General features: G+C 43.8%; 1 protein-coding gene across 5 annotated transcripts in view; it reads right to left on the bottom strand.

The window, feature by feature from the left end:
• The window catches only part of INVS (inversin), a 135,646-nt gene that overhangs the window by 20,580 nt on the left and 99,962 nt on the right, over positions 1 to 15,104 (bottom strand). For all 5 annotated transcript variants that reach the window (XM_061425811.1, XM_061425812.1, XM_061425814.1 and 2 more), the window contains one exon: positions 4,303 to 4,589. In XM_061425811.1, the coding sequence (XP_061281795.1) occupies positions 4,303 to 4,589 (287 nt within the window). The remainder of the gene's footprint in view (positions 1 to 4,302; positions 4,590 to 15,104) is intronic.

Genomic DNA, 15,104 nt, shown 5'->3' with positions numbered 1-15,104 from the left:
GGGATGGCAATTCTAAGACTACTTTAGGTGTATAATGGGATTGAACAAATAAGCATATATATCACAGATAACTGAAGCCAGATCTGTCAGTTGGGAGAAAAAAATTTCAAATAAAAAAGATAAAAGCTAGAATAAAATCTATGGTGTCAAATGCAATTGGAGGTACTGATATGAAAACAGTGTGTGTGTGATATACACAAATAGATGCCCAATAAATATAAGAATTTCTCAGCTCTCTCTGTTGAAAGGGCTTAGGAGCAATGACAGTCCAACAGTGCTATGCACCTAGCTCTCAGATCTTGGTGTCTATGACCATCTCCAGCAAAAGGAACCAGGTTCCGTGCAGAAGTGTTGATTACAAGGCTTTGATGAGATTTCACGTTTGAAGGCACTGATATGATCACATATTGAGAAGAAAATGGATTAGAGGAATCCAGTAGATAAGTAAGACCAGCTGGGAAGTTACTGCAATAGTCCAAGACAGAGACGAAGGTAAACAAATGTTAGGTAGACCATGTGGCGGTAGTAGATGAGATATGCAGAACGGATCTGGAAGATATTTAGGAAGTAAAGGTGACAAGACCTGGTGACAGACTGGATTTTGAGTGGTAAAGTAAAAGAAGAAAATGATCAGATTTTACTCCTGGGATGGACATACAGATGGATGAATATGTCATTAACCAAGATCAGGAACAGGTTTACACGAAATCATGATCAATTCTATCTTGGACAGGTTGAGTTTGAGATACCTTGGGGATATCTAAATGATGACAGTAAATAACTGAATATACATAACTGGGGTAAGGAAAGAGGTAAGCAAGCAGAGTTTGCTGCCTTAGCCACCGTGCATGTTCCAAATGTAAGGGCCACTGATATTCCCACCAGTCATACCCACTGAATCTCAAGCACTTAGCCAGTACCATACAGATATATATTCAACAAAAGCTTATTATATCTCTTATGTGCCCGATACCCTGCTGGGATACAGAAGTAAGACATATTGGTCCTTCTGATAGACTGTTTAATGGCCAAGGATTCTTCCCATCTGAGGATCCATTCACCTTTCAAATGTGATTTTGCAATATGTCTGTGTCTCCACTCTCTTGAACTGGGCTGGCCTTGTGAATTGCTCTAATCCACAGAATGTGGTAGAAGGGATGTGATAAGTCTGGAGCCCAGGCCTCAAAAGGGCCTGTGGCTTCTGCTTTCCTTTTTCAGGACACCGCCCTGAGAACAGTATGAAAGTAAGATGATCTAACTTACTGGAGGATGAAAGGGCATGTAGAAGAGAACTGAGACACCAACCGCCAACAGCCAGCTCCAATTGTCAGAAATGTGAAGGAAGACATCGGGACTTTCTAGCCTGACCACCCTTCTAGCGGCTACGAAAGCAAGCCCAGCTGATCCAGCAGAGGAACTGCCTAACCAACTCATAGAACTGTGAGAAATAATAAAGCATTGTTTTAAGCCACTTAGTTTGGAGGGTGGGGTGTTATGCCACTAGAGATAATCAATACAGAAACTGATACCTAAAAAAGAGGCTTGCTGGCCTAGCAAAAACCCAAAGCACTGACTTTGGGACTGGCAGGTGAGCAGAGGTTAGAAAGACAATGAAGAAACTATTAGTGAAGACTAGAGAAGTGCTATAGGAAGTTGCTACAGGAGTTGCTACAGGAGTCTGGACAAAAGAGAACCATGTAGCTCAGTGGTATGATAACTGGCAACCTGCAGTAACTTGGAAGACAGAAAATACACCTAATGAACTTATAGTTATGGCTTAGGAGTTTTCCAGGAGGAATGTTGAAGAAAATATCAAATGGAAGTTTTTAGCTGCATATGATAAGGTGTGGAGAGAAAGAGAGCTTCCCAGGTGGTGCTAGTGGTAAAGAACCTACGTGCCAGTGCAGGAGACATAAGAGACTCAGGTTCGGTCCCTGGAGGAGGACATGGCAACCCACTCTAGTATTCTTGCCTGGAGAACACTCATTGACAGAGAAGTCTGGCAGGCTACAGTTTATAGGGTCGCATAGAGTTGCATATGACTGAAGCAACTTAGCACGCACACACAGAGAAAGAAATAAGATAAAGAAAGAACTTTTAGCTAGACAAAAGAACTTCTAAGAATCTCAAGGGCATTTTTCCATAGTAGCCTGAGCCACCCAAAGTAGAGAAAGGCCTATTTGAAAAATAATCATTGATGTGGTTTTGGAACATGAAATGAACTCAATCAGATTCACAGGAAACCCATGAATATTTCTGAAATAACTGTATCACTGAGAGTACCACCAGCTTGACCTATGGAGGCAGTTTCAAACACAAAGGAGCCTCTGGGGCCTCAATTTCTCTTATGCTGGAAACAGGCTATGAAAGCTACTCAGCTGCAAATATGGGCTACGTCTCATTGAAAAGGAAGACTTCTCAGCAGGGCCAAGAACCCAGGTGGCACAGCCCAGAGCCAAGACGAACATGGCATAGAAAACACACAGAGGAGTAAAACCAGACCTTAATCAAGGCATATTTCATACCTCAGAGTAGGAGCCTTGCTAATGTATAACCAGGTGGCTTTCAGAACTGCTATGGACTAGTGACTGCTATGGAGAAGGCAATGGCACCCCACTCCAGTACTCTTGCATGCAAAATCCCATGGACGGAGGAGCCTGATGGGCTGCAGTCCATGGGGTTGCGAAGAGTCGGACGTGACTGAGTAACTTCCCTTTCACTTTTCACTTTCACGCATTGGAGAAGGAAATGGCAACTCACCCCAGTGTTCTTGCCTGGAGAATCCCAGGGACGGCGGAGCCTGGTCGGCTGCCGTCTATGGGGTCGCACAGAGTCGGACATGACTGAAGCGACTTAGCAGCAGCAGCAGCAGTGACTGCTATGTACCAATTTCTCCTCTTTTGGAACAGGAGTATCTATTGTGGTTTGTGTGCATCCACAGTTGTTCAGTCGTGTCTGACTCTTTCTGACCCCATGGACTGTAGCCTGCCAGGCTCCTCAGTCCATGAAATTTCCCAGGCAAGAATACTGGAGTGGGTTGCCATTTCCTTTTCTAGGGGATCTTCCCAACCCAGAGATCAAGTCCAAATCTCCTGCACTAGTAGGTGGATTCTTTACCTCTGAGCCACCTGGGATTCTGTTCCTATCTCACCATTGCTTACTGGATGCATGTGTGGGCCAATGTGTGTTCTTGTTGACTGTTCTCTGAATCAGAAAGATTCACACATGGGGAATCTCACACAGGTCTCAAGATCCCAGACTTCAAACTTGATGTGTTAACTGGGATGAGATTTTTGGGTCCTAAAGATAAGGGGTAAAACATTTTACATGTGGGAGAAATGTGAATAATCTGTGGCCAAAAAGTAACTGTGATAGATTATTTAATAGCCAAAAATTACTCCCATCTTAGTATGCAAAGATGGATTCTATTTCTTTATGTTATTTAGTCTGGGATGGTCATACAACTTTCTTTGATCAACAAAATGTGGTGTGCACATTCTTGAGCCTATTCCTCAAGAAGTCTTATAGCTTTTTCTTGTGCTTTGTTAGAATGATGTCCAAGACCATTGTGTAAGGAAGCCAGTCTAGCCTATGGGAGGATGAAAGGCCATGTAAAAGAGTCAAGGAATCCCAGCTGACAGCCACTATCAACTGCCAGATATTCAAGTCAGTCCATCTTAGACCAACCAATTCAGCTGACCTCAACCTGAATGTAGCCACACGAGTGAGTGTAGATGATGCCTGAAGAGGAACTGCAAGACCCACTCACAGAATCACGAGAAATAGTAAACTGTTATTGTAAATCACTTAGTTTTAGGATAGTCTGTTACACAGCATTAGATAACTGACGCAATCCTGATTTTACAGGTTGTATAGTCTAGTGGAAAAAACAAACAAGTAAGCCAGTAATCCACTAACAGTGCAAGGTGATGATCTGTACAATAAGGATGCACAGGAAAGCTGTGGGAGCACACAGAAGGAAAAAAAAAAAGCTTCATTTGGTGGGAATGCATGAGTGTCAGAGGAAGGAGCATTCACTCTGAGAGCTAAAACATAAGAGGCATTTTTAATTAACATGGGTAAGGGGACTGCTATATAATGATCCCAAGCTAAAAAAGAATTTGAGGAAATACAACAGGAAGAGAAGAAAAGAGAAACAGAAAAAATAAACAGAAAATAAATGATATAGTGGCAGACTTAAGTGCTGATATAATTACCTTAAATGTAAATGGTCTAAATAATATGAAACAAAAGAGCCCACAGTCCATGGGTTAGTGCTGAATCGCAAGGCAATACACTTACCATTTGGTTTTCTGGGTTCTGTTCTCTGCAAGTCTGAGGAGAGCTGCTGCTCCTTCTGGGGGGCTCTGCTTGGAGACCCTCTACCTGGAGATCGTCTGCAGGCTTTCCGCTCAGGGCCTTGGGCCTTGTCGCTGCAGGGGGGCTGTTTGCTGGGGGCCCGGCTCTGTCTGTGGGGCTCAGCTTGGGTTCTGGGCAGACAGAGAGGAGCATGGGGTCTGCAGGAATCTGGGCTTAGCCTTCCTTTCTGCTGTTCTGCCTCTCTTCGCTTGTTTTCTTCTTCTCGTTTCCTGGGAACAAAACCAAGGGCAGAGAGGAAAAAATTCAGAATGTTACCTATTCAAGTATTACGGAGTGAGATTTGATTTTTAAAAGGAGCTACCACAACACAGGGGGGATTTGGTAATTCACAATTTCACAGATTCCTGACTTTTCTATCTGAAAGGATGATGGAGCTGGAAAGAACCTTATAGTTCAACCTGTGCCCAGCGGGGACACACATGACATGAAACTGTTTGCTGAGATACAGCAGGATCCCACGGTTTGTGTCCCTAAGCTAGTGATCCCCGGAGCTGTAACTACACTCTTTTCTCCTGTTCCAGAAAGTACAATCAGAATGCAACTGAGAATGATAAGCAGAGGGATAACCTTTAATCTTCTCTATTCATTAAAAAGACCACTGGCAAACCTTAACGATTACGTGAAAAAATACGCAAATAGACCTTGAGTAAGTCACTTTCCTGTTGAAGACCCAACTTCTCCAGGTCTAAGGCTTGTATGACAGCTCGTGTGTGTGCACGTGTGTGCTCAGTTTTGTCTGACTCTTTGCAACCCCAAGGACTGTAGCCCTCCAGACTCCTTTGTCATGGAATTTTCCAGGCAAGAATACTGGAGTGGGTTGTCATTTCCTGCCCCAGGAGATCTTCCTGAGCTAGGGATTGAGCCTAAATCTCTTGCATCTCCTGCACTGGCAGGTGGATTCTTTACCATTAGTGCCACCTGAGAAGTGCTTATATGATAGCTAATAATCCTGAACTGATTTAAGAGTCTGTTTGGATGTCTTGTGAAAGCCCCAGTGGCTCAAATGGTAAAGAATCTGCCTTCAAAGCAGGAGACTAAGGTTTGATCCCTGGGTCAAAAAGATCCCTTGGAGAAGGAAATGGTTACCCACTCCAGTATTCTTTCCTGGAAAATGCCATGGACAGAGGAGCCTGGCAGGTTGCAGTCCATGGGGTCACAAAGAGCCAGACACGACTGAGTGACCAATAGTTTTTTACTTTTCACTTTTGGAATGTCTTGATAAAATCAGGGCTATGTTTTATAATGAGATGGAGAGATTTCTTTTATCAGAGTATCTGGTATCAGGGTCCCTCTTAGTTGGGGGCCTTGTTTACACAAATATTTTAATAAGCTTGAGGACAGGATTGAGTGCTGGTAGAAGAGACCCCCAGGGCCTAGGTGATGACTGACTTTGAGGCTCCAGAGAAGAGGCCTGATCTCTTAGGATACAAAGACTTTATTTGTAGTTCCTGACAGGGAGGGAAGAGATGAAGAACAAGAGAGAGAATGGAGGGGGAAGAGGAGATGAAAGACTGGGTACCACGTGGAGCAAGAGTAGGACAGAGAATCTGCCCAGGGTGAGGGGACAGCCAAGGATTTTAGATCCGTGATTCACATACTTTAAGGAATGGGATCTCCTGGGATCTTGGTAAAACCTAGATGCTGACTTGCCAGGCCTGGGGTCGGGCTCAAGATATTGTATTTCTATCAAGCACCCAGGTCATACAGGTACTATCGGGCCTCTGACCACACCCTGAGAAGCAAAGCTTAAGAGAACAGGCAAGTCTCATGCGGACTGTTAACTATCCTCAGGTGCACTGTTAATTATACCATTATGGGATATGAAATGGGAATCTTCCTGATGACACCAGTTTTCTGGAAGGTCCCATGCTCATACATGCCTTTTCATAAGCAACATGAAAGTTGCAGGGCTAAGGTCCCAGACATAGAAGCAAGAGCTGAGACAGAGACCCCAAGCCCCCAGGAAGTCACAGAATTCAGATTTCCACAGACTGTGCAATGTGAAGCAAAGCTTATTTATATCTCAAGGGACAGGGAAGACCAGATGACAGATATCTGAGTCACACTTAAACAGAAAACCTGGTCAACCCAACTCCCCTTCTGAAGGTCTCTTGGCCTGTGTTGTGAAGCCCTCCTGCTAGGTTCCCACTGGGTGCCACCCCAGAGACAGTGCTCCGGTGGGTCGTGCTGACTCCAGCGCAGCTCGAACGTTCTCATTCAGCTGTAGTCTTGTTACAGGCCTCTCCAAGCACTGACACTGGCATATGCTGCACTGCAATCGACAGGCGAGCTGGAGAGCCTGTCATCCTCAGTGCCTGCGATTCACACGGGCGGTGCCGTTTCAGGGCGATTCGTCTGGGAGAAGCCTGCTTTCAGAAGAAGGTGGAAGTATCTGGGTGGCAGAGGTGCTGCTAATTGATAACAGCCTTGCTCCTGGCAGGGAGGTGGGGAGCTGCTCTCTTTACGAGGCTGGATGAGAATGTTGGTCCTGCAGACAGACAGGCGTGTGGGGTTGCCCAGCTTGGCACCTGCGTGGATATATCACTGCCATCAACGGGGCCTTTGAGGTGATAACCTAGACTTTGTTATTTGAGCAGTCATTTATTTCGCTTTGTTTTAGGAGACCAAACAGCTCTCCTTTTCAATTCCAAGAAGCCGCTGTACACTTAGCCCTGGGGGGGCAAACTTTGTCACTGCAGACCTTTCTGGGCCTCCCACGAGGACAGCCATGGGACAAACAGGGGACCCAGCCTTTCAGAGCGATCAGGCTGGCCAGCACGTGGGGAGCTCAGCCTTTCAGAGTGATCAGGCTGGCCAGCACTGATCAGGGGAGCACTGCCTTTTTAAGACTCCTCTGGAGGGGGAGGTTTGCAAAGGGGTTGGTTTTTCATTGTGGTAGAACTCAGTAAGCCGGGAGAAAGAATGTAACCAGGAGAATATATAATTACACCCTCAGCTGATGAACAGAATTAATGTTTTTCAAAAACTGATGCATTTTGCACTTTAAAAAATCTTTCAATGCACACATTCCACAAATGTGCATTTCACGAGAGCTGTGGTTCTTGATGTAAAAGTTGTGATCCTGAGGAGAAGGAGGGGGGATTAAAACTAGGAATTATGCCTGACCTGCATCCTATTTTATCTATACTGCCTCCTTGAAACAAAAAGCAACAACCACCACAATCACCACAATCACCACAACCACCACCACAGAGACACACACACAGGAAACAGCTCCTGAGAACAGAACATGATCCTGTGTGTGTGTGTGTGTGTGTGTTAGTTGCCCTGGGAAAAAAAGGTCCAGAACCACTGCTTAGAGTCTAAGATGCTGAAAGAATCTCAGTTCACTGAGGCCAGGCTCTTATTTGCCAGATAAGGAAACTGAGGCAGAGAGCTTAGTGACTTGCCTAATGTTACGTGCAAAACTATATACAGAGCTGAGCTGGACTTGGCAGCTTTACTTCGTCCTGTAAAATTCACCTCACAAAATCAATTTTTAAGAATTTCAATCTTCTTCTATCATGTAAAAAATGAACTGAGTCATAAGAAGAAAGTGGCAACACCACATCAAAGTGACCATTAACAGCACTTCAAGTTAGCTTCTAGCTTAGCTTTTAGTCCTGAACTCTTAGAATCAATAATTATCCTAAAATTTCAGTGTGTTTTCTCTGACTAATTTATTGCAGAATGTCAAAGATCTTTAATCTTCAGGGTGGGCCATGCTATACACTTGACCTATTTTTGTAAAGTTCAGGAAACAAATAAAAGAGGACAAACTAAAGTTATTCTACTTTACATGAAATCTTAAAGAGGAAAAGAAACCCTGGCCATGACACAGCAAGCAACATTTTAGCTGGAAATTTATTAAGATGGCAGAATCTTAACCAGTCCCACATTTTCCTCCCCTTTTTCTCTAAGGGAAATCAGCCAGACAACAGCTTCTGATGGGCCACCAATTAGTCTGGCTTGTACTGTCTTTCTAGAGCAATTTGAACCACTCCCTAGAGGCTCACAGTATAAAAATGTGAGAAAGCCAACCAGGGATCATCAGATCTCTGACATCTGCTTCAGGTGCTGTCCACCACAGGGTGAAGAGGGTCTCCAAAGGATGGGCTAGAGGAACGGGGGTTGTTTCCCCCAGAGGAAAAAAGACCAGAGGCGTACTTTGCTGGTGCAAATCTCTGAAGGGCTGTAGTGGGGCAGAGATATACCCTGGAACTCTCCCAAGACAGATCTAAGACCCAAGGAGAGGACTTGACAAATGAGTAGCCGAGATGACAACAGCAAAAAAAAAAAAGAAAAAAGGCTGATAAGAAACCAAGTGAGCTCTGCACTGTGGCAGTTATCATCATAGCCAATGAGGTTTATCCGAGCTGCAGTTATTGCTAATTGAAAACTTTTCCAAGGAACGAATGTGGGTCAGTTGTAGTGAGTGGATGGACCTAGAGTGAAGTCAGAAGGAGAAAAACGAATACTGTATATGAATGCATATATATGAAATCTAGAAAAACAGTACTGATGAACCTATTTATAAGGAAGAAACGGACAGGCAGATACAGAGAACAGACTTGTGGGTATAGTGCGGAAAAGAGAGGGTAGGGTAGAATTGAGAAAGTACCAGTGACATATACAGACTATCATGTGTAAAACAGAGTTACTGGGAAGCTGCCATAGAACACAAGGAGCACAGCCCAGCTCTCTGTGATGACCTAGACGGGTGGGATGAGAGAGGAGAGGGAGGCTCAAGAGGGAGAGGAGAAATGTGTAGTTGTGACTAATTCCCCTTATTGTGTGGTGGAGGCCAACACAACATTGTAAAGCAATTATCCTCAATAAAAAAAAGAAGAAGGAAAAAAGAAACCAAATTATCAAAAGACTGCTTGCCGTGCAGAGAACTAGGTCAAGGGCAGTAACTTCAACGACTTGAATGTTCCACAGCTTCAGCATCTCAGCATTGGAGGCATCTGTTTGCACAACACGGCACATTCTTGCCTCTGGGTTTGGAAAGTTTAAGTCCTGGAAGTTGATGGAGTTTTTTTTTCCCTACCCCACTGTGTGGCTTCCACAGAGAGCTGTATTAATAGTTGTCCAGTTTCATCAAAAAGAAAGCAATTCTGCCAGACACCACAGAAATAAAGCAGCTCATTCTCATTCATGAGTACTCAAGTTGCCAGTGCCATGAATACAGGACTAAGAGAGGTTTGAGAGATGTGATTAAAATGGTTTCCACAGAAAAGGAAGGTTAAGTTAGCGTGTCCTGCTGTTGCACTGATTACACCTGCATTTGCCCTGGTGACTTTCTTGGTCATAGTCCTGGTGTAGGCTTGGGGCCAACTAATTTTCTTAACTTTCTCAAGGATTTAGGAGGATACTGGTATGCTCTGCTAGGTTAGCTCTGAGTCATAAGAAGATTTTTCCTGAACCATGTTGCAGAATTGATGGTGGCAGCTTGGTGCCACTCTCTTAACAGCCATTGGAGACAACATGCACAGCTGAGTGAGCGCTGGGTTAAGACAAAAGCTGATGGGGCGCCTGGTGACCTTTGGCACCAACAGTTACATATTGCATATAAGTCAGAGAAAAGAAGCAGGGCCCTTCCATGCCAGCCTATCAGATAGTGCTAGGATCTGGAGAGCCTACTGCACAAGCATGGCTGGGGGTTGTTCCCCAGAACCAAGCCATGGCAGGAACCCTGGCTTAGGATAAGACTGAGATCCATGTGCCAACCTCCTCCCTTACTAGCTGAGTGATTTCAGGCAAGTTAATCGGTGTTACCATCCCCTGCATGAAATGAGTTTAAGGACAGTTGCCTTGTTTACTTTACTGAGTTATTGTAAGGGTTTAATGTACAAGAATTTTGTAAACTGTAAAGCACTATATCAATATAAGTATTCATTTTTATTTTATTGACAGGTAAAGCTGTTAAGCTGTCACTGGTTCTGGCTGTAAGTGAAGAAATGTGGGTGTGGCATGAATGCCTCACCATCTAGGAGTTACAGGGCTGGGCCTGATGATATTTTCAGGAAATGCTCATTGTTGAAACCACACAACCCCTTTTTCTGTAGAAGCCATATTAATCCCATCTCTCAAGCCTCTCTTGCGTGTGTGTTAAGTCACTTCAGTCATGTCCAACTTTTTATGACCCTATGGACTGTAGCCTGCCAGGCTCCACTGTCCATGTGATTCTCCAGACAAGAATACTGGAGTGGGTTCCCATTTTCTCCTCCAGGGGATCTTCCCAACCCAGGGATCGAACCTGGATCTCCTGCTTTGCAGGCAGATTCTTTATTATTACATGCTTGCTATTAAAAAGCAGAGACATCACTTCGCTGACAAAGGTCCATATAGTGAAAGCTATGGTTTTTCCATAGTCACACAGGGATATTGGAGAAGGAAATGGACACTCACTGTAGTATTCTTGCCTGGAAAATCCCATGGACAGAGGAGCCTGGTGGGCTACAGCCTAAGGGGCCGCAAAGAGTCAGACATTGCTGACCAAGTAAGAACATAGGGATATGAGAGTTGGACCATAAAGAAGGCTGAGCACCAAAGAATTGGTGCCTTCGAATTGTGGTGCCAGAGAAGCCTCTTGAGAATCCACTGGGCAACAAAGAGTAAAACCAGTCAATCCTAAAGGAAATCAACCCTGAATATTCACTGGGAGGACTAAGGCTGAAGCTCCAACACTTTGGTCACCTGATGCAAAGAGCCAACTCATTGGAAAAGACTCTGATGCCAGGAAAGACTGAGGGCAGGAGGAGAAGATGGTGACAGAGGATGAGATGATTGGATGTTATCACCAATTCAATGGACATGAATTTGAACAAACTCTGAGAGATGGTGGAGTATAGAGGAGCCTGACATGCTACAGTCCATGGGATCGCAAAGAGTCAGACAGGACTTAGTGACTGAAGAACAAGAAACATATCAAAGGCTTTAAGTCACTAGAAGTATGGAGGTACCTAACACAATCCCTGCTCTCCAGGAACTGACAATCTAGTTGGGAAATCAGACCCATACCTCCTGCAGATGCTGAATTCGAGATATGATGCATGCTAAAACAGAAGTATTAACCCAGAGCTGGGGGTTGGGGATATGGGAGACTAATTAAACTGGAAGATAATAAAAAGGTTACACGGAAATAATGTCAAAGTTAGAAAGGAGGGAAGTGAGAGAAGGTTATTTCAGGCAGACAGAGGGCACAGCTCTAATAGAATCTTTGACTCAGAAGAGATCTGAGAGCCCGGCTCTTTTATATAGTTTTTAAAATTCCTTATATATTTATCCTGGAGAGATAATTCAATTTCTCCTGCAACATTTTCAGTGAGAGGAAACTGATTACCTCAGAAGACAGAAAAGGTTTGGCTCTAACCTTTTCGGTTGGTACTGCACTGGATGGGGGGTGAGGGGGGAGGGTCTGTCAGATTCTATCTCTTCACTGTTGCTGAAGCACAGGCTTAGTAATATTTGGTCTTTGACTTCCTCTCAAGGGAATAAGAAAATGTCATGCGTTTTAGGACCTTTGACTTATAGAATGTTATAGCTGGAAGGAACCTTAGATATCATTTAGTCCAATTAAAAAAAAAAATCTTTCTGTGATTCATGAACCATCTTAGAGAATGTGATAAAAATCTATAGATCCTCTCCTCCCACCAAATGTACATGCGCTCATAACATACAAAATACTGCCTACAGTTTCAGGGCATTCATGGAGCCCCAAAACCTGTCCCGAACTAAAAAATTTTCTTTTCATTGAGAAACTGAGGCTCAGAGAAGTGGAATAGCATGGAGTGGAATGATGGAAGTGTTCTCACGCATCAGACCACAGGCGAGCAGAAGATTCAGAACTAAAGGTCAACCCTGAAGAAAGGCACTGACAAACGGAAGATGTTTGGGGAGCAGGCTGCAAGGGGGTCTATTACAAAGTGAGAAGGAGAGCTGGGGTCGGAGTGCGAGTATCAGGAGCACCTTCTTTAATTATCTGGAAGTTGGTTTATGGAAGAGGATTTAGACTTTTCTCTTTTGCTTCAAGGGGCAGCTCAAGATCAAAAGGGAGAAAAGAACGCCTGCCAACAGTGTGACACTCAGTCACGTCCGATTCTTTGTGACCCCATGGACTGTAGCCCACCAGGCTCCTCTGTCCATGGGGTTCTCCAGGCAAGAACACTGGCAACAGAACTTTCCACTAGTGAAATGTGCTGCCTTAGAGGCACAGAACTCCTTGTCACTTGACTTTTTGAGGACACAGAACAACCTCCCATTAAAGGAACTTGAGCATCATGAGAGCTTGAACTGGGTGACCCAAACTGGATTTGATTACATAACTCTAAGAGACACAGTCTCATACACTAGTCAGAAAGAAGCTCAGGTCTCCCAAAAGCGTGGGGGTGTAAGGAAAGCTGTAAGTGAGGAAGTGAAGAAAGTTCAAGACGATTGAGATGTCAGGGGTGTGGGTGGGAGGGTGGAATTAGTGGAGAGAAAGGTGAGACCTGGAGATACAAGCACAAGTGAAATGTTACAGGGTCTGACGCAGCATCACGAATGCCGCCTGTGTAGAGTGGTGGGACAGAAGGATTGACACAAAAGGACATTTCAGAAAGAGGAGTTAGCACAACTGGTGGTGGCAGCACTAGCAGGGAGATCAGGAGGTGAAAAGACAGACAGCTGTGGTGACGCGTTGCACGGTTCACACAGTGAGCCTGAAGTGACAGGGACAACAGGGCATGCAAATGGAAGTGTCCAAAGATCTGACGCGGTGGCAAGTAACAAAGGACAGCAAAGTGGAAGTGCCCGGTGGAGAGCTGATGATCTAGGATTAGAGTTCCAGGAGATTAAGATGTCAGAGAGATGAAGGGTTTATCTTCAAAGATAAAGTAATTTAAGTTTTAAGAGAAGATATATTTTCAATGAAAAAAATATGGCAAGGAAAGAAGTCTAAGGGGCTAGCCTGTAGCGCTGACTTCAATGTGGTGGTGGTATAATTGAAAAGATGTACGAAGGGAGAGTTCAGAAAGTTAGAGGGGATCTGAGCTTAGAGAGTGAACAAAAACCCAGCAAAAAGGAAGCTTCAGGGAAAAAGAGCGATCAACATAAACACAGTCCTATTTTCATGTGCATTCAGCTCTGGGCTTTGGCAGGTAGATTACAGTAGTGTTCATTTTGGCAACACAGTGGAGGTGTAGTATGAGTTATAAAGTGCTTTTAAATGGATTATAGGTATTTCCTAAAAAAAAAAAAAAGCCTTAGAAAATATGACTACAACTTCTCTCTCTATCAATTTCTCTGCCAGCAAAATAGAAATCACTTTAAGTTTAATCTTTGACACCCTTAATTTAAGGAAGGTGATTTCTGCCATCCTAACATGAGAAGCTGGGGAGGGTATGTTGAGGCAACGTGATGTGTCTGGGCTGTCTTAGTCAATGAGGTGGCAGCAGCAAAGGCTAAATTTCACATTCTGATTTCTGTTCCTTAAAACCAAATTCAAAATCAAAATGAAACACTGACTCACATTTTCAGGAATAACTTTTGAGAAATAAAATGAACACAAATTAAATCAGTAATCCTCAACTCAACCATTTCTCTTGGAGATCTATGCTACAATGACTATTAGGAGGTGATGGTTAAGAAGTGTTAAGAAACTCATTTACTCCCAATGATGATGACCCATAAAGGGAAGACTGTGACTAAGAAAAACTAAAGGAAGCTAAAATTTTCAGTTTTGGTAATTTCAGTGATTATCACAGTAAACACAGCTCCCATTTACAATTTTTTTAACAATCAATTTCAGAAACTAAGAGTTAAGAACAGGGCTTCCCTCATGGCTCAGTGGTAAAGAATCTGCCTGCCAATGGGTTTGATCCTTGATCTGGGAAGATCCTACATGCTGTGGAGCAACTAAGCCTGTGTGCCACAACTATTGAGCTTGAGCTCTAGCACCCAGGAGCCACAACTACTGAAGCCCATGCATCCTTAAGCCCCTGCTCTGCAACAAGAGAAGCCATCTCAAAAAGAAGTCTGTGCACCACAAAAAGAGTAGCCCACCTCCCCGCAACTAGAGAAAAAGCCGCATAGTAAGGCAGACCCAGCACAGCCACACACACACACACACACACACATACACAATCTTCCTGTGATCTTTATCATCAGATGTTTTGGTTTTATACCTGCTAATGCAATACTCTCTTGCTATTTAAAATACCCGACATATGTATAACAGAAAAGCCAAACAAAAACATAATCTAAAATCAATCACTCACAGTAAAAACAATCACAATGTATAATAAACTTCCTGGGTGGCTCAGATGGTAATGCATCTGCCTGCAATGCAGGAGACCCAGGTTTGATCCCTGGGTCAGGGAAGATCCTCTGGAGAAGGAAATGGCAACCCACTCCACTGTCCTTGCTGGGAAAATCCCATGGACAGAGAATTCTGGTGAGCTACAGTCCACAGGGTCTCAGTCAGATATAGCTGAGCAACTAACAGTTTCAGATTTATAACAGGCACAAATGACTATTTCACACACTATATCATTACCCAAACAAGTGTGAGGTCCTCGAAGCAAGTACTATTTTCTCCTTAGGCTCAAGTCAAGAGTGTTGTATGTGCAGTAAGAATTCAATCAGTATTTCTGGAATAAATTGCATTAGTTAGTAGGGATTTTTTCAGGAATTGGTAGGGGAGAGCAAGTTATTTATACAAGTTGGTTGCTTTAATCAAATCA

This window comes from Bos javanicus, chromosome 8 (genome assembly GCF_032452875.1).
Source record: "Bos javanicus breed banteng chromosome 8, ARS-OSU_banteng_1.0, whole genome shotgun sequence".
Classification (NCBI taxonomy): domain Eukaryota; kingdom Metazoa; phylum Chordata; class Mammalia; order Artiodactyla; family Bovidae; genus Bos; species Bos javanicus.
This window is presented reverse-complemented; position numbering and strand designations above follow the sequence as displayed.